The sequence below is a fragment of the Oncorhynchus keta genome, chromosome 28, assembly GCF_023373465.1.
Source record: "Oncorhynchus keta strain PuntledgeMale-10-30-2019 chromosome 28, Oket_V2, whole genome shotgun sequence".
Taxonomy (NCBI): Eukaryota; Metazoa; Chordata; class Actinopteri; order Salmoniformes; family Salmonidae; genus Oncorhynchus; species Oncorhynchus keta.
In genome coordinates, this window is record NC_068448.1 from 24,331,658 (window position 1) to 24,350,728 (window position 19,071).

Here is a 19,071-nt window from a genome sequence, read left to right on the forward strand (position 1 = left end):
TCTGGGCACCTTATTCATCCAAGCTACTCAATACTGCCCCCAGCCATAACAAGTTTTTTAAGGGCTTGTAAGTAAGCATGTCAATGTAAGCATTTCAACCTGTTGTATTCGGCGCATGTGACAAATAACATTTTATTTGATTAATTGAGGCTGTTCTGAGGGTAAAACGAGGGGTGCAACTCAGTATTAGGAAGGTGTACTTATTGTTTTGTACACGCAGGTTATGTTACCACATTGTCTGTAATAGAAGTGACATCCCTTTAAACAGAAAACAAAAATAAGGCATGAAGGCTGGGGTTTTAATGGCCTTAGCTCAGAGTCTGGCTGTGTTGGGTTGCAGAAGATCAATTATTCCTGAATGCTGCAGGGGTGGTGCTGGTGCAACGTTGTTGGTCCCTCTGCCTGTGTATTTCCTACAGTATGTCCTGCAGATAAAGAATACTAATGATGAATTGTTCCATCTTGCCTGCGTGTCCCCAGTACAAATCTCTCCCTGTCCATGCATTTCTTAGGCTAGGGTTCGAACAGCACTGTGGTTTCCCCGGAGATAATGTCATCATTAACATGTCATATTCTGACCTCAACAATAAGAAGCAGTATGTTGTTTTGAAAAACAGTATTTTATTATAAATATCTTGTATAAAAATTAACATGCTCAACACATTTTCATGTTTTCTATAGATAATTCATAAATATCCAGGCACTGTCATTTTTATTTTTTATTTTTCTTCATTTTTAATAGGTCAGTACATAAAGCAGACATGATCAATTAATTTGTAATAACATACATTAACTTGCCATTTAGTTCGATCAGCACTTACATACTCTATTTTGCAAGTGTTGGAAAAAAGATGAAGGGGAGGCACAAACAGTAAATCATCATATTCACAAACACAAACAATCCCACAATACTTTATCTTAAACAATGAAAAATGAAAACATTTAATTTTGCTGCAACATCTGGGATCATTGTTGAAGCAGAGTGTTGAGAATCATAAATTAAACAGACAGGGTTGTCCTTTTCTATCCAATATTATTTATAAACGTCTTCTACAGTTGTTTTCCTTATGGAGCTTATAGAATCATTTTTCCAATTACCATATTATATGAATTTCTGTGGTACAGAATCTTGCCAATCTTTTTCTTACCCTATTTACTGACTGTCCTTGATGTGGTAACACTAATGCTGATATTTTTCCCGGAATGATGAAATTAAACTAACAATAATGTATGACTAACAACAATGAAGCATGGCCACAGTGCAGATGAGAGGAGAGATTTGTATAGGCTTACTCTTAAGCCCTTATTTGTGTCACTAAACAGTCTCCCATTGCATTCATAAAGTATTCAGACCCCTTGACTTTTCCCACATTTAGTTACATTACAGCCTCATTTTAAAATTGATTAAATTGTTTAATGGCAAAGCAAAAACATGTTTTCAGAAATGTTTGCAGATGTATTAAATATAAATAACTGAAATATCAAATTTACATAAGAATTCAGACCATTTACTCAGTACTTTGTTGAAGTACCTTTGGCAGCGATTACAGCTTCAAGTCTTCTTGGGTATGACGCTACAATCTTGGAACACCTGTATTTATGTCACACCCTGGCCTTAGTTATCTTTGTTTTCTTTATTATTTTGGTTAGGCGGGGGTGTGATATGGGTGATTTATGTGTTTTGTCTTGTCTAGGGGTTTTTGTAGATTTATGGGGTTGTGTTCTTTTAGGTGTCTAGGTAAGTCTATCGTTGCCTGGATTGGTTCTCAATCAGAGGCAGGTGTTTGGTGGAGTGCTGCAGAGATGTCCTTCTGGAAGGTTTTCCCATCTCCACAGAGGAACTCTGGAGCTCTTTCAGAGTACCATCTGGTTCTTGGTCACCTCCCCGACCAAGGTCCTTCTCCCCCGATTGCTCAGTTTGGCCAGTTGGCCAACTCTAGGAAGGGACTCCATCATTTAACAATGATGGAGGCCGTTGTGTTCTTGGGGAGCTTCAATGCTGCTGAAATGTTTAGGTACCCCTCCCCAGATTTGTGCCTCAACACAATCCTGTCTCGGAGCTCGGACAATTCCTTCGACCTCATGGCTTGGTTTTTGCTTTGACCTACACTGTCAACTGTGGGACCTTATATAGACAGGTGTGTACCTTTCCAAATCATGTTCAATCAATTGAATTTACCACAGGTGGATTCCAATCAAGTTGTAGAAACATTGAGGATGATCAATGGAAACGGGATGTTAGTCTAATAGCAAAGGGTCTCAATTCTTGTGTAAAAATGTAATTCTGTTTTTATTTTTTTTATACATTTGCAAACATTTCTAAAAACCTGTTTTCACTTTGTCATTATTGGGTATTCTGTGTGGGTTGATCAGGAAAAAGGTCAAGGGTCCTGAATACTTTCCGAATGCAGTGTATATACTTCCATTCAATTTTTCATCTGGTACCGGAGGACCTTCAGACGAGTCTTGTGAGGTCTGTGCGCATCCAAGAGCAACAAACCAACATTTACGTGTTTGTCAGAGTCTCACCTTTACACAGGTTATTAGTACATAGCCCAAACTGTTCGGACTCTACAGACAGATGTTGGTAGATCGGTCATACGGACTTCAGACGATACAGGGGGTCGCTTGTAGGGGTCTTAGAGCAAAACCACTGACATGTTCGTGTTATTTGAAAAAACAGGAAACAACATCCTCCTGTTCGTGAGAGTCTCATCTTTGCATAGAGGGGTCATAATAGCTTTTAGGCCAAACCGTTCAGACGGTTTTGTGAAAAGACCAATAATTGTCACGTCCAAATTGTTATTTCGGGATGTCTCATGGTCTGTCAAACACCTCTCTAACTCTGTCACCTTTCAACGCAGATGCAGAAGTGTTACATTGCTGGGTGCGGTGGATTGAGATGCATCCAATGCAAACAAACAGATATCTCTAGCTTAAACTGACAGATTCTTATGGGGATTTTTGTATTATGCTAATTAGATTTCCGCACAGGCATGTATATCATCCTTAGGGGATTTTAAACCCAATTCCCTCATGTGGATGTGGAGGGACTTCCTTTCTCTGAACAACATTAAGGGAACAAGCACTATTACAGAAATCACAGGTGCATGGCAAATGAGTCAATAACGTAACCAAGGATGGTGCACACTAGACAGAGTACACTGCTGATGCTCCAAAGAGTGTTTTGTACCATTACTTAACCTATCGCCAATAGCTAGCTATATGTTAGACATATCTGGTACAGATTCCAAATCCGTCACATTGAGATGGAACTGCTGAATTTTTAATGGAACAAGACCATGAAATGATATTCTCACATGTGAGAATGCCAGCATGAATACACTGAGGCAGTGCATGGCTGTCTATGGGCTGTAGTCTTGAAGCTGTATTTCACTGAAAAAGTAGGCGGTGTTGAACATACAATACTTTGACTTTTTAGCCAGTTCTTATGCCATTTCATGTATTCTAATCTGCATTAATCTGCATAAGGTACCGTGTGTGTAATAGTCAAAACATGATAATGCCACTGTGTCTGTTGAACCACAATCCTCACACATGTTGGATTTAATAGATTTTGAAAACACAGCACAGTACACATTATGCTCCCACAGGCATGCTCTATGACTGTATATAAGCCCGTAAAGATGGTGTCAGCTATGATATTGCTATCATCTGTGAAAATCCATCGCTTTATTTGATGTACAAAATGTTAAGAAAACACTTATTGGACCCCTGCTGTAACACTGAATATTCATACATGTTAAAAGTTGGAAAGGTGCATACTTGTTGGCTCTTTTTCACAACTATGACCTTCATTAAAACGATGACAACATAATGTTAATGTTACAGAGCCTGAGGATTAATATTAGTTTATTTTGGCCTTGAATGAAGACTTACCCCACACCAACAACACACTTTTTCATCTACTTTTGACAGCTTTGACTAATTTGATATTATGTTCAGCATTTCACCCGTATTGGAAAGGACAGAGTAGAAAGGGAGGCAAATAATTGCACATTACTACTGGTAGAGAGAGACACAACACTGCTGCACACAAAGAGAAAACTCAATTCACTCTTACCGAAGAGGGTGTTCGTAAGCTTCAGACAAAACACCAGAAGAGAAATGCTGTTATATAAACTCCAGAAGGAAAACACTGAATTGAAGTCATTGGCTCTGACTGAATTTGGAAATGTAATTGCCTGGTGTATCTGACATGTCACAAGGAGGATGGGGAGGGGAGACATCACTGTCTACCTGACATCCCCACTTCCCCACCCCCCACTGCTTTTGTTTGGCATTCAATATATTTGCCTTGCCTTGTCCTCTTGAAAATAGTGACATCAGTTCTGTATGTTGAGTGATTATTCTCATTCTCATTTCTCCACCTTTGCCACTGCTCTTGCATCTTGGTGCTCCAGTTTTTGGTGTTTGTTCACCCCACGGGCAGGTCCTTGCTATTCTTCCAAGCCGGAGTTCCACTGCCTGTCTCTTAGATGGCATGGTTACTGTAGCTGATGTATGTCTGCTTGGAGGCCAATGCTGTGAATAGAGCCGTGAAAGAGGAAGATAGGGAAAGAAGAGCGAAAGGAAACGATGTGGGTGAAGATTTGGGCAATTCAATTAAGGCTTATTTAACCATCTGTCAGGGGCTTATCTTCCAGTCCATTAAGGTGATTGTCGGCACAGTTTCTATTTATGCATGACTTCCTTAGACCACAAGTGTCAACAGGGAGTACAGGTGGAACCAACAGTGGAGTAAGAGAGTAATTAATATGCATAGCAAGCACTGGTAGCATTTTTCATGTTGTGTGGTTAGTATTACAATAATTATTTAACTTCCTAGGAAATGTGTTGCCAACTGTGTAAATTGAATCTAAATGCAGATGTCCTTGATCTGCTGGAAAGTAGGGCAGAGCAGGGTACAGATGTGGCTATAGTTAGTAATTGACTCTCAAAACTAATATTGAATTGCTTATCAGGATGCTGTTGTAACAACCCACTGGGCACACACTGGTTGAAACAACATCAGTTCAATGAAATCATGTTGATCCCACGTGGAATAGACATTGAATTGACGTCTGTGCCCAGTGAGATGTCTCCACATGGATATATACTGTTCTGAAAGTGACTTAAGAATGACTTATTTAACCAGTAATTGCAGCTTGACCTATAAGTACAGACTATTTAATGGTAAAGTATCCCTTGCAGTTAATTTTACGTCAGGGCCGGCTCTAGCCTTTTGGATTTTGCCATAACTTATGCCATGTAAATTATATCTGAGTGAGAGTGACTAACAAAACCAATGAGCTCTGCTGGAGGACAGGGACCGTGGGCACGTGCCCTGCGTGACCGGTCAGTATTTGGGCATGATTGCTACAAGTTTAGAAAGCTGGGTAGACTAACTTACCAGTATGAAAATTGTTAGCTGACATTGCTAATTGAGTGACTGTCAGTGACTGACATACCAAGAGAAACATTGCGGGTGCACAACTAAATTTCGAACTTGCTCTCAACGGTAAATTGAGACCCCGAATCAGTTCCAAGAAAAAAGCCACTTATGCCTGGAGCCGGCCCTGTTTTAAGTACAGTATAGGGTAGTATGTGATGCAATAGTACTCATTCAAATGCAAGGCTCAGTAACTATATTCAGATCTTTCTCTGTGCACCGAGCAAAGCATGTAACAGTGGCACCATGTCGATAGAAATGAAAACATTTAGGAAAAGCATAGCGATAGCTTGGAGAATTGTGATAACATTGAGCATAAGATGACAATGTGTAACTATGCAGTACATGGTGAACGTGGATCTCACACAGTTTACTTATTTTATCAAGTTGTGGCCTGACCGATATGGTTATGTCCTCTCTAAATAAATCCGTCACCAGTTCACTTGTTCTACACTGAAATCATCACACATATCTGCCAATCTTGTCCACAACAGCATTTGCAGTTTGGGTGAGTCAGAGCAGATAAATCTGAGCGGCGACTGCTGACAGCATGAGTGGGGGGCAAATGTACTGGAGGGTGGGATGTGTAGTGGGAGGAGAGGAGGGTGTGGGAGGCAACAGTACGTGAGGGATGGATGTGTAGTGGGAGGAGAGGAGGGTGTGGGAGGCAACAGTACGTGAGGGATGGATGGATGTGTGATGCGTTGAGAGGGAGGTTGTGGGAGGCAACCGTTTTTGAGGGTGGGATGTGTATTGGGGGGAGAGGGAGGGTGTGTGGGACAACAGTACTGGAGGGTTGGATGTGTAGTGGGGGAATGGTAGGTGGGGAGGGTGGGGGGCACTCTCCATTCCACTCAGAACCTCTCTCAGAGCAGCATTGATAAATTAACCTAATTTAAATATTTATGCTCTGCGATGCCAAGATTTAAAAAAAAAAAATGGTCCAGAAAGAATTGGAGCTTGTGGACACATCTGTCTTTCCCCTTTTCCCACATCTTATTGTTGTTCTACGTCCCATTACAGCAAATTCCTCTGTTTGTCAACGTGGGAAACAAATGACTGGGGATGCGAGGCTATCCCCTGCATTCAGCCCACAGTGGTGTCATTTCCCTACATCCGTTGCCATCAGGCTGTTACCACATTCTCAGGCCATTTGCAGTACAACACGCCAACATTGTCTACCGACGTCTGTGGGTCAAGGGTGTGTATGTTAGTGTGATAAATGTCTGACACCATCCAAGGTGCTATAGCCGTGGGTACGTTTTTGTGCATACAGTACATATCTTAGGCAGGCATGGGATCCAACTGAACATTGGCACAAAGTAAATGGGGGAGAATTGGTCAGTCATACAGAATGAGAGGCAGGCTGATTGTCAGGCTCTCCACCCGTTACCTGAGCGTCTAAAGTCCCTCACAGGGCTCTCCTCCCTCGTCACAGTCTGACACACAAGCACAAAGAGCAGCTGTTAGTCCTCTGACTTGGGCCAGATGGGTCATGGTATAGATGTCAAACTGTGAAATTGGGGGAGCATTTCCCATGGGTGCTATAATCATTTTTTCCATTTTTTATAACTCTGTTCATCTCCTTGTAGCAGTATCTTTGACATACCCCATATTGAGAGTTTCATCTCCTGTTTCCTACACATTCAGAGGAAGTGCAACTGCATATTTGAAATAGCACTGGGATAGAGGATTCAGAACATGTTCTCAACATTGGCTTTGGTTCTCCAAAGGTAATGGGAATATTGACTGATGATGCATTAGATACAGGAAAACGTCATTCTGTATGGATGAATGAGCGTGACTATCCATAAATCAACTTATTTTCTCATGATTTGGAATACGCTTTTACATTTAGGGATTTTGATCATTCCGACCACGGCAGCTGTGTTACTGTAGGATGGGGCTGAAGTGCTGGAGCAATAATCTTGCCTCCTATTGCACCAATGGAGACTGGTGGTGTGGGGGCTGTGCTTCGGCAAAGTGGGTGGGGTTATATCCTTCCTGTTTGGCCCTGTCCGGGGGTCTCATCGGATGGGGCCACAGTGTCTCCTGACCCCTCCTGTCTCAGCCTCCAGTATTTATGCTGCAGTAGTGTGTCGGGGGGCTAGGGTCAGTTTGTAATATCTGGAGTACTTCTCCTGTCTTATCCGGTGTCCTGTGTGAATTTAAGTATGCTCTCTCTAATTCTCTCTTTCTCTCTTAATTTCTCTCTCTCGGAGGACATGAGCCCTAGGACCATGCCTCAGGACGACCTGGCATGATGACTCGTTGCTGTCCCCAGTCCACCTGGCCGTGCTGCTGCTCCAGTTTCAACTGTTCTGCATGCGGCTATGGAATCCTGAACTGTTCACCGGACGTGCTACCTGTCCCAGACCTGCTGTTTTCAACTCTCTAGAGACAGCAGGAGTGGTAGAGATACTCTTAATGATCGGCTATGAAAAGCCAAATGAAATTTACTCCTGAGGTGCTGGCTTGCTGCACCCTCGACAACTACTGTGATTATTATTATTTGACCATGCTGGTCATTTATGAAAATTTGAACATCTTGGCAATGTTCTGTTATAATCTCCGCCTGGCACAGCCGAAAGAGGACTGGCCACCCCTCATAGCCTGGTTCCTCTCTAGGTTTCTTCCTAGGTTTTGGCCTTTCTAGGGAGTTTTTCCTAGCCACCGTGCTTCTACACCTGCATTGCTTGCTGTTTGGGGTTTTAGGCTAGGTTTCTGTACAGCACTTTGAGATATCAGCTGATGTACAAAGGGCTATATAAATACATTTGATTTGATTTGGATTTGGAAAGTTAATATGAATGGCCATCTCTGCAGGATGATACCTGAATGTGAAGCCTTTCCTATCGATCCATCACACCCTGTGCTGTTCTTTATGTCCTGTTTGCCGACAGTGCCACGTTTCAGAGCACCAGCCAATGCTTGATGCTACTAGGGTTGGCATGAAACAAAATGTACTACCAATTCCCTACATCCTGAAAATAAAATAAATAGATAATTTCACAAAGCTGTTGAGGTGTAAAATAACAATACCATCAATTAAGTTTATATAGAGGCAAGTGCATTGCTTTTCATTTTTCAAGCCTGATACTTTCCCCTCAAAATTAAGTTCTGACTGACTTTAAGGCATAAACTCAAGGACAGAGTGTTGTAAAAACTAAATGTGTGTCTTTTTGTCCTCTCTTCCCCCTGATTACCATTTCCCCCTCGCTCCATCCCTAACCCTGAGGCCTTCGCTGCTAACCTTGTGTCTCCAGGCTTTCACAGAGCTCAGACTTGGCCTCTCCGTTGGGACGGAGGCCACCCTTGGTGGGGAACTTGTTGGACATGGTGGCTGCGGTGACGACAGCCTTGAGGCTGCGCTTGCGATTGGGCACGTTCTGCTCCGGGTGGAAAAGGACCACGTAGACCTTTGGCATGTAGAGCATTCCCAGAGACACAGAGGCACTCAGGCTCACAGAGATGGTCAAAGTCGTGGTCTGGATGTACATCTGTGAAGGAGACAAAGGAAACATTGTTACACAACAAGAAAGATATGGTGCTGTTCAAGTGGCTAAGGAGAGGGTTCTCAAGATCCCTGTGACAGCATTGACCTTTGATATTTTGAAAGTACATTACCTAGTTATACATTGTTTAAACAAGACAACATATGAGTGCAGTTGTCTCCTAGTAGATCTTCCAGCAACATCAAACCCCCAACATCAGACGCGATAAGACACATGGAGTGGACACTGCTTTGTTTTCAAGTGCTTTAGGAATTATTCATCAACTCCTGTTTATGTTTTTATTGGTGTGTCTATTTGTTTGTTTATGACATGTGACTAATGGAGGAGGCCTCCCAGTGAGTGACTGTATTACAGATGTCTTCCCCCTGGGGCCTGGGGCTGTGGTAGAGTGGTTGGAGTCAACTGAGTGTAAAGGCAGCTGGGACTCACAGCTGTGCACAGAAAGCACGGCTACATGCAAGGATCAGGGAGAGGCATCTTGAGAACATCAACACAATGCCTGAGTGTGTGCCTCGGAGTGCTTTTCCCATATAAACTATATAATATTCTCAATGGGATTAAATGTGTTTTCGTGTCTGATCATATAGGTCATCTGAATGAGTTGTTAGACAGTACAGACTGATTTACTACAGCAGTAGAAAACAAATGCATTAATGCATTATGCATTATAAAGCACTGTAACTGCAAAAACAGAGAAGATAATACGTTGAAGATTGTCATATACATTTACTCTCTGTGGTGAACATCAGGATTATTCTCCTGGAAAACCGCAAAAAGCTTTTCTTTTACAATGTCTTATTTGGAATATCATTCTGTCTGCCTTTGGGACAGGGTTGCTGAGCTATTCTGGGCCTGATGAACAAAGGGGGAAGGGTGTAAACTGCAAACACAGCTCCCAGCCACATCCCTAATAGATTTGCCCGAGGTGTAGACTGATATTGTGTTTCCAGACATTATGAGTAACTTAGTGTTATGGCAACAGGGAATAACCCGACAGGTCGTCTGTCATGAGAATGTCAACAGATGACATGCATTAGTTATAGTGCTGCTTTGGCACTCTACATTTTTTGCAGCTCTATCTTCAGTCTGGATGCTGAAATACTTACAGTGGGGCAAAAAAGTATTTAGTCAGCCACCAATTGTGCAAGTTCTCCCACTTAAAAAGATGAGAGAGGCCTGTAATTTTCATCATAGGTTCACTATTCACACTTCAACTACGACAGACAAAATGAGAAAAAAAAATCCAGAAAATCACATTGTAGGATTTTTAATGAATTTATTTGCAAATTATGGTGGAAAATAAAATAAATAAGTATTTGGTCACCTACAAACAAGCAAGATTTCTGGCTCTCACAGACCTGTAACTTCTTCTTTAAGAGGCTCCTCTGTCCACCACTCGTTACCTGTATTAATGGCACCTGTTTGAACTTGTTATCATTATAAAAGACACCTGTCCACAACCTCAAACAGTCACACTCCAAACTCCACTATGGCCAAGACCAAAGAGCTGTCAAAGGACACCAGAAACAAAATTGTAGACCTGCACCAGGCTGGGAAGACTGAATCTGCAATAGGTAAGCAGCTTGGTTTGAAGAAATCAACTGTGGGAGGAATTATTAGGAAATGGAAGACACACTGATAATCTCCCTCGATCTGGGGCTCCACACAAGATCTCACCCCGTGGGGTCAAAATGATCACAAGAACGGTGAGCAAAAATCCCAGAACCACACGGGGGGACCTAGTGAATGACCTGCAGAGAGCTGGGACCAAAGTAACAAAGCCTACCATCAGTAACACACTACGCCGCCAGGTACTCAAATCCTGCAGTGCCAGACGTGTCCCCCTGCTTAAGCCAGTACATGTCCAGGCCCGACTGAAGTTTGCTAGAGAGCATTTGGATGATCCAGAAGAAGATTGGGAGAATGTCATATGGTCAGATGAAACCAAAATATAACTTTTTGGTAAAAACTCAACTCGTCGTGTTTGGAGGACAAAGAATGCTGAGTTGCATCCAAAGAACACCATACCTACTGTGAAGCATGGGGGTGGAAACATCATGCTTTGGGGCTGTTTTTCTGCAAAGGGACCAGGACGACTGGTCCGTGTAAAGGAAAGAATGAATGGGGCCATGTATCGTGAGATTTTGAGTGAAAACCTTCTTCCATCAGCAAGAGCATTGAAGATGAAACGTGGCTGGGTCCTTCAGCATGACAATGATCCCAAACACACCGCCCGGGCAACGAAGGAGTGGCTTCGTAAGAAGCATTTCAAGGTCCTGGAGTGGCCTAGCCAGTCTCCAGATCTCAACCCCATAGAAAATCTTTGGAGGGAGTTGAAAGTCCGTGTTGCCCAGCAACAGTCCCAAAACATCACTGCTCTAGAGGAGATCTGCATGGAGGAATGGGCCAAAATACCAGCAACAGTGTGTGAAAACCTTGTGAAGACTTACAGAAAACGTTTGACCTCTGTTTGACCTCTGTAAGTATTGAGATAAACTTTTGTTATTGACCAAATACTTATTTTCCACCATAATTTGCAAATAAATTAATAAAAAATCCTACAATTTGATTTTCTGGATTTTATTTCTCATTTTGTCTGTCATAGTTGAAATGTACCTATGATGAAAATTACAGGCCTCTCTCATCTTTTTAAGTGGGAGAACTTGTACAATTGGTTGCTGACTAAATACTTTTTTGCCCCACTGTACATCTAAAGAGTTAGTGCAGCCTGACATATGGTACCTATGACTTATGACTTTCTGCTTTTCTTTAAGTGTTGTGTATATAGAAGCCCCTAAATAAACGTCAGTGGAGAAGGATGCCTGAGGATGCCTGAGAAAAATGAGTGTGTCACGCCCTGACCTTCGAGCCTTTTTATTTCTCTATTTGGTTAGGTCGGGGTGTGATTTGGGTGGGCATTCTAGTTTTTCAATTTCTTTGTTTGCCAGGTATGGTTCCCAATCAGAGCCAGCTGTCTATCGTTGTCTTTGATTAGGGATCATACTTAGGCAGCATTTTTTCCACCTTTTTAGTTTGTGGGATCTTGTTTTTGTGTAGTGTCTGTGAGTACTCCAGTCGTTACGTCTCGTTTGCTGTTTATTGTTTTTATTGGCGAGTTTCATTTTAATAAACATGTGGAACTCTATGCACGCTGCGCCTTGGTCCACTCATTTCAACGAACGTGATAGTGTCATTTAATTATTTGATCACGCTGCAAGCATCAATGGGCTTTCCTTGAAGTGGGAAATACAGGGGTACTGAGGGGGAGTATGTAATCTACTGAGAAGATTTCACATGGCCTTGGGTGATCTCAGCACAATATTGCTGCCCCTTCGTACAGTACAGAGTGGAGTAACACTGTGAGGGGGCTAGGACCTCTGTCCCGCGCCAGATAAATCTGCCTTGACAAACTGATATGATCGCCAATATGCCTCATTGCCACAGCAGGAAAATGGTGCTCAAGGACTGACTCCACCAGGCGAAGCCATCCTGTCATTCCTAAAGAAGCTATGAAATCTGTGCTGCGATTTCACCCCCTGCATTCTGTTTCATTCCACAGTCTGACGTGCAAAAGGTAACTACATTTACGGTACCTTGTGTATAGGTGTAAGTGGCCAGAATATAATCACCCTATTATCAGAAAGTAACATCTTCCAAAAAAAGCCTTATCATTCGTGATGATCAAATTATGCATATTTGTATGGAATTGCCAGACCTGGCTTGGATTGAATCAATCAAACAAAAGACGGTTTCCAGCTGTGCCTCCTGCAGACTACCTGCACCTGACTGCAGCTACAGTGCCATCCAAAGCCCTCCATCCCTGGCCCTCTGCATGCAAGTGTCTTTATCACTGAGGATAAACAGTGCCAGGGACCATTTAGTGAGATTGCCTCATGAAACAGGCCCTCCTTCCGAGCCACCACGATTACACACCTGTCAATCTACAGCCCTTCCTCTGACAGGATACTGCCTCTGCATTTTCCCACATGTCAGGAATGTAACTGGGCCCATAATATCACAGTGAAAAGCCTCACACAGCGCCTCCAAACAGATAACAATGTGGAAACATTAATCCATTCATAAGATTAACTTAAACCAGGAATGGTTATTTCTGCATTTATAGATAGATAGTGTTTTCCATTCCAGCCATCCCCATGTATCCTCTTTGTCCTCTGCAACATCAAAGCAGCTGGAGTCATGACTGGATTTCTGATTTCTGTATTTGCCATTGGCTGGGTTTTGTTTGCAGCAAAAATGCTCAAGATGTTAGTCATTACTTATTGTCGTTTTCAGTGGTTGGATGCCAGCATAAGCTTCCTTTGAAGTAGGGAATATATTTTAAGGCTGTTTTGTGCTTGAATGAGCGTTTATCATGTTTCCACCGTACAGTACAGAACGTACTGAATTCACACCTCATTGCTGCAGTGCTTCCCTTTTAATTACTTAGAAAAAATGTGCAGAAGCCATTGTACAGCCTTGAAAGAACATGATCAAACTCTTATAGTTGCTCTTTAAGCTTAATTTCATGTGCAACGTCAGAGCAATGTAAAGCCAATGCTCTCCATCTTCTCAAACATCCCAGATTGGCAGAGCGTGCATATCGTCATGCATGATTAACCCTATTCTGACAACCCTGCCAATCAGCTGCCTTGTCCTTATCAAGCACAAAAGAGAGCTTGGTGTTGTGTCACCCTCCTTTCAACCAGGAGACAACCAGGAGGCACAATTAACAGAGCTACCTGCCAGTCTACTATTGTCACCCACCACCTCCAGGGTTGACTGTACTACTGATGCCACCTACCACCTCCAGGGCTAACTGTACTCATGCTGCCACACATCACCTCATTGACTGACTGAACTTCTGCTGCCAGTCAAATAGGAGTGTCATCCTCATCCTATCAACTGCCTAAAGCCCCAGCCATCCCCTCTCTATATAACCTTAGAAAAAAAAAAAAATCAAAGAACCCTTGGTTCCAGATAGAACGTTTTGGGATCCATGTATAACCCTTTCCACAGAGGGTTCTACCTGGAACCAAAAAGGGTTATCATATGTTTCTAAGAGTGTACCCACGCACACCCCTACCATGCAGTTTTTCCCCTCTCATTGTATAGGTGAGGCAACCCCCTATGCCAGGAAAATAATCTGGGGAAACACTGGCACCATCATAACCATGCTCTTGTTATGTAACAAGACCCCATGTAGGTGGACGCAAGGTGTTCAAATGATTCAGAATGTATCTCTACAACTAAAACAAAACATTGACAGCAGGAGATCCAAAAGACATAAGCACATTTGTTCAGTTAGTTCATTGAGAGTTAGAGGTTGTTAAAAATCTAAAAGCTTTGGGCTTAAGTTAAGGCAAAGTAATGTATCCCTAATGTACACTGTACACTAATCACATCCAAATAGAAGACCGAAATGCTGCCACTGCTAACCTCTTTGTAAAAGATTCCAGGTCTCACTCAGGTGCATCACATATCTTGTGCTCAGACAATGCTGTCGCTCAGGGTGTAAATGTTAACATAATTCTATGTTTTTCTTTGAAAATAACAGCAATTACCACCATCGTAAAGAAGGCCACGGTTTTCTTTGTATTGCCCATTACCTTCCTAAAGGCTTACCTCTGTAATTGGACTATAACTGTATGGGACTCTCAATGGCTGCTTTGTTTCCTACAGCAATATTCCTCAATACAGACAGTACATTTATGACAGCCAACAGAAACTGAAATTCAATTGTACACATTAAGGATAATATCAAAACCTATGAAGGTTTTGTCCCAGCTTTGCTCTTGTCTAGAATAATCACATGCATTTTTTACCTTTCTGTGATAAGCTTTAGGTGTGTCTGCTCTAGGATATACTTGGCATTATACCAACATTATGTCCACATTATGGGGCAGTGAAAAAAGATTGAAACTGAACAACAAAGTGAAGGATACAAATGTAGGATCTTAATTTGAGCCAGCTTGTTACAGCAGGACAATAACCCTGCAGCAACAGGAAATGTGAATTATCATGTTGATTACAATTAAAACATCTTTGATGCGTGGTTCTGGTTCTGACTGACATTTTTGATTATAAATCAATCTGTGGGCACTGTAGATTTAAATGGCTTGCATTGAGTGGTGGAACGGATTCTCACAGACACAGGAGTACGTCTCTTCTCTCTGTATGAAGCAGGATGTGAAATCTGACAATACTTGAAGCTAGCATGTCCCAGCTTGGACTCCCTCCTATCATTTAATTCGCTCTTCTGACTTTCCTTTAACTCTTGGCTGAACCCTACCTCACAGCCACTAACATATGGCTGGAATACATACATTGTAACACAGCAGGGGAGAGTGGTTTTGTTGCTGTAGCACATTCAGAAATCGATTTATAGCCAGTAATCTAAAATAATTCCTAGATTTTAAAGAAAAAATATGTATATTTGTCATAGAAGGACAAATGTCATATGAGATGAAAGGGGATTTCCTAACAAGTTCAGGAAGCCAAACTAGAGCAAAATATGTACATTGCAAGCGTTTTTAAACCTGAAATATGTTTTACATTTCATGCATTGCAGAAAAGTTATCCTGCAACAGGGTGATCAAATTAAGATCCTACATCTGTACATCTATGACTCATATTTCCTTCACGAACTCTGGGTAATATTGAAGTCTTATTACCCTTTCACGGAAACAGTTAATTGACCATGAAGTGCAGAAGGTGACGTAAGAAAATTACATTAAAGAAAATAAAATACAATTAAAAGGGCTGACTAAGATCTCTTCTTTTGTGGCAAATCTCTGAAATAATTCCCTTCTTCTTAGTTGTCAGTGTTTACTTTCAATAGTTCTGGAACAGTGGTCTTCTGAGGACAGCTAATCAGCTGTCTGGATGATCCCCGAAGTTGTGATGAGAGCAGTGTAGTCAGCAATAATGTGAAGAGAATAACCGGATGGTCCTACTTAAATTCACTTTCTTACATCTTACAGTACTTAGAACAGCTACTCACCGTAACAATAATTGTTAGAGGCTACTTTGTCATCTTCACCTCGTGTTGATTTTCAGGGTCGTGACCAATGGAGACCTAGCTTCAGCTTGATTCCTTCTAGTCTGCTATGTTAACTTCTTCGAGATAGGAGCTCTTTTAATTTTTGGATAAAAAACGTTCCCGTTTTAAACAAGATATTTTGTCATGAAAAGATGCTCGACTATGCATGTAATTGACAGCTTTGGAAAGAAAAAACTCTGACGTTTCCAAAACTGCAAAGATATTATCTGTGAGTGCCCCAGAACTAATGCTACAGGCAAAGCCAAGATGAAATTTCATACAGGAAATGCCCCAGATTCTGAAGGCGCTGTGTTCCAATGTCTCCTTATATGGCTGTGAATGCGCCAGGAATGAGCCTGCCCTTTCTGTCGTTTCCCCAAGGTGTCTGCAGCATTGTGACGTATTTGTAGGCATATAATTGGAAGATTGACCATAAGAGACTACATTTACCAGGTGTCCGCCCGGTGTCCTGCGTCGGAATTATTGCGTAATCCCCAGGTCCATGCGCGTTCCATTTTCTTCAGAGGAGAAAGTCAACTGCCACGAAGGATTTATCATCGATAGATATGTGAAAAACACCTTGAGGATTGATTCTAAACAACGTTTGCCATGTTTCTGTCGATATTATGGAGTTAATTTGGAAAAAAAGTTTGCGTGTTAATGACATAATTTTCGTTTTTTTCTTACCCAAACGTGATGAAGAAAACGGAGCGATGTGTCTACACAAATAATATTTTTGTAAAAACTGAACATTTGCTATCTAACTGAGAGTCCCCTCATTGAAAACATCTGAAGTTCTTCAAAGGTAAATTATTTTATTTGAATGCTTTTCTTGTTTTTGTGAAAATGTTGCATGCTGAATGCTAACGCTTAATGCTATGCTAGGCTATCAATACTGTTACACAAATGCTTGTTTAGCTATGGTTCAAAAGCATATTTTGAAAATCTGAGATGACAGTGTTGTTAACAAAAGGCTAAGCTTGAGAGCTAATATATTTATTTCATTTAATTTGCGATTTTCATGAATAGTTAACGTTGCGTTATGGTAATGAGCTTGAGGCTGTAGTCACGATCCCGGATCCGGGATGGCTAGAATCAAGAGGTTAATTCTTAACTCAATCTTTTATATACTTGGGTAAAAAGGGGTGTTTCCGTCATACTGACACTCTCTCTGAGCTCCCTCGGGCGCGGCTAGTTACGGTGCAAAACATAATCAAAAACGATGATCTCGTTACAAAAGTAAAATCACATTCCTGTCTTAACAAAAATATTCTCTTAATCTTTGATATTTCCTACACAATGAAAAGGATGCAAACCTGATATACACAGTGTGAAAGCTCTTCAAGTAACAATATTTTCTTCTTTCACTATTGTAACATTTGTACAATATTTTCACTTTTATACCATCACAAAATAGAAATGAATTTCCCATATTCCCCACATTCGGATATTGAAATATATTGTCCCTTTTGAAAGTTAGTTTTTGGGCGGCAAAATGTCTCCGTAACAAAGAAAGATTCCAATCCCCATACCAGAGACCAAAAAGTCGTCTGCTGCAAACAATTTACGATTGGCGTGAGGTGTCATAAAACCCCCACACCAATCGCTCCTCCCTTCTGCGGGTGAGAGGGATCTGTAGACATTGCTTCATTGTAACCTGATCTTTGGATCCTCACAGGAGAGTCATGACATCACCAACAATATTTGATGTGATATTGTTAAATGAATACAGCACACAGCCATTGTTTATACACCTATTTCGATTGCGAGGTAGCTGTCCCAAACCCTTACTCCTAAACTTGATTACAATTATTTTTTACATTTGTTATTAACACTATTATTTCAATATAAAATCTTGATTTGTTCTATTATTACATTGAAAGATGCTGATCTAATAATTTGTTTTTCTCCGAAAAACGCTGTCCCCACTTTTGATGTCACTGCCAAAACATACACTTTAATAGGCTATAGAATCAATGTGCATTAAATCACAATCTGTAATGTCTGCTTCCAACTCTTCTAACACTCTCAACCAAGTCGATCCCCTGAATGCAGCTCACTTTCCAGCCCACTTTCCAGCTTCCACTCTCAAACACATAGATCCCCTGAACGCAGCTCACTCTCTAGATCCCAATCCCCTGAATTCTGATCACCTGTTCACACACCTGTATGTCATTATCACACACTATTTAGTTCAGTTCTTTGCACCCCATTATTGTGAGGTGTTGTTTGTTTTGTGACACACTTCTATTTGAAGGGCTGGTTTTTCCCCATAATTTAATCCTCCTGTGTATGATAGTTTTTGCCTGCCTCACAAACAACGCCTTTCCGGTTATCAACCTCTTGCCTGATCTCCCGGACGACTTTACTAGCTGTTTCTCTGCCTGTACTGTTGCCTTTTTGGACCCCCTGTGTATGACCTTCTGCCTGCCCCTGGACCCAGCTACCCTCCTCCACCTGTGGTCCTTTACAATAAACACCTGCTGTGCCCTGCGCTTGAAACCAGCTCGCTGTCTCCTATCGTGTTCATTACACAATCCTACAAATATCACCAGGTGATAGGATTACACCCCTCTCCACTATGGCCACATGGTGAGTGGTTGGTGTGCAAACATTTTGGAGAAACTTTGTGAGCAAGTTGGTCCATCTTAATGTATTTTTTGTCACTACCGAACATCTAATATATCAAGACATATGTATGGTTTTGGGACTAAAATATATGTTTGCAGTGATGTACATCTGTCCAAATGAAAGAGCCACTGAACACGCCGATTGGCACATATTTTTCTGTTGCTCATTAGAAAAACAAGGTTTCAGTCTTCTAGGTGTGTTTCCTGACCATCAGCATTTGTTTAAGTCATAAAACTCTGGAGGGAGGGGGGCTGATCTGGATCCTATGATTCTCACCAAAGGGAAAGTCTAGGGTCAGGAAGTTGCAGAGGGAGGTGTTCAGTCCCAGGGTCCTGAGCTTGTTGATGAGCTTGGAGGGGGAATGTGATGTTGAATGCTGAGCTATAGTCAATTCACAGTATTCTTACAGAAGTATTTATTTTGTCCAGGTGGGT

The 19,071-nt window shown here is 41.6% G+C and overlaps 1 protein-coding gene across 2 annotated transcripts in view; it reads right to left on the reverse strand.

The window, feature by feature from the left end:
- Positions 1-657: 657 nt before the first annotated feature.
- Positions 658-19,071, reverse strand: part of LOC118360561 (metabotropic glutamate receptor 4-like) — a 297,903-nt gene continuing 279,489 nt past the window's right edge. For both annotated transcript variants that reach the window (XM_052485188.1, XM_052485187.1), the window contains exons 10-11: positions 8,706-8,952; positions 658-4,545 (exon numbers count right to left, since the gene is read on the reverse strand). In XM_052485188.1, coding sequence (XP_052341148.1) covers positions 4,496-4,545; positions 8,706-8,952 — 297 coding nt within the window. In that variant the 3' untranslated portion in view covers positions 658-4,495. The remainder of the gene's footprint in view (positions 4,546-8,705; positions 8,953-19,071) is intronic.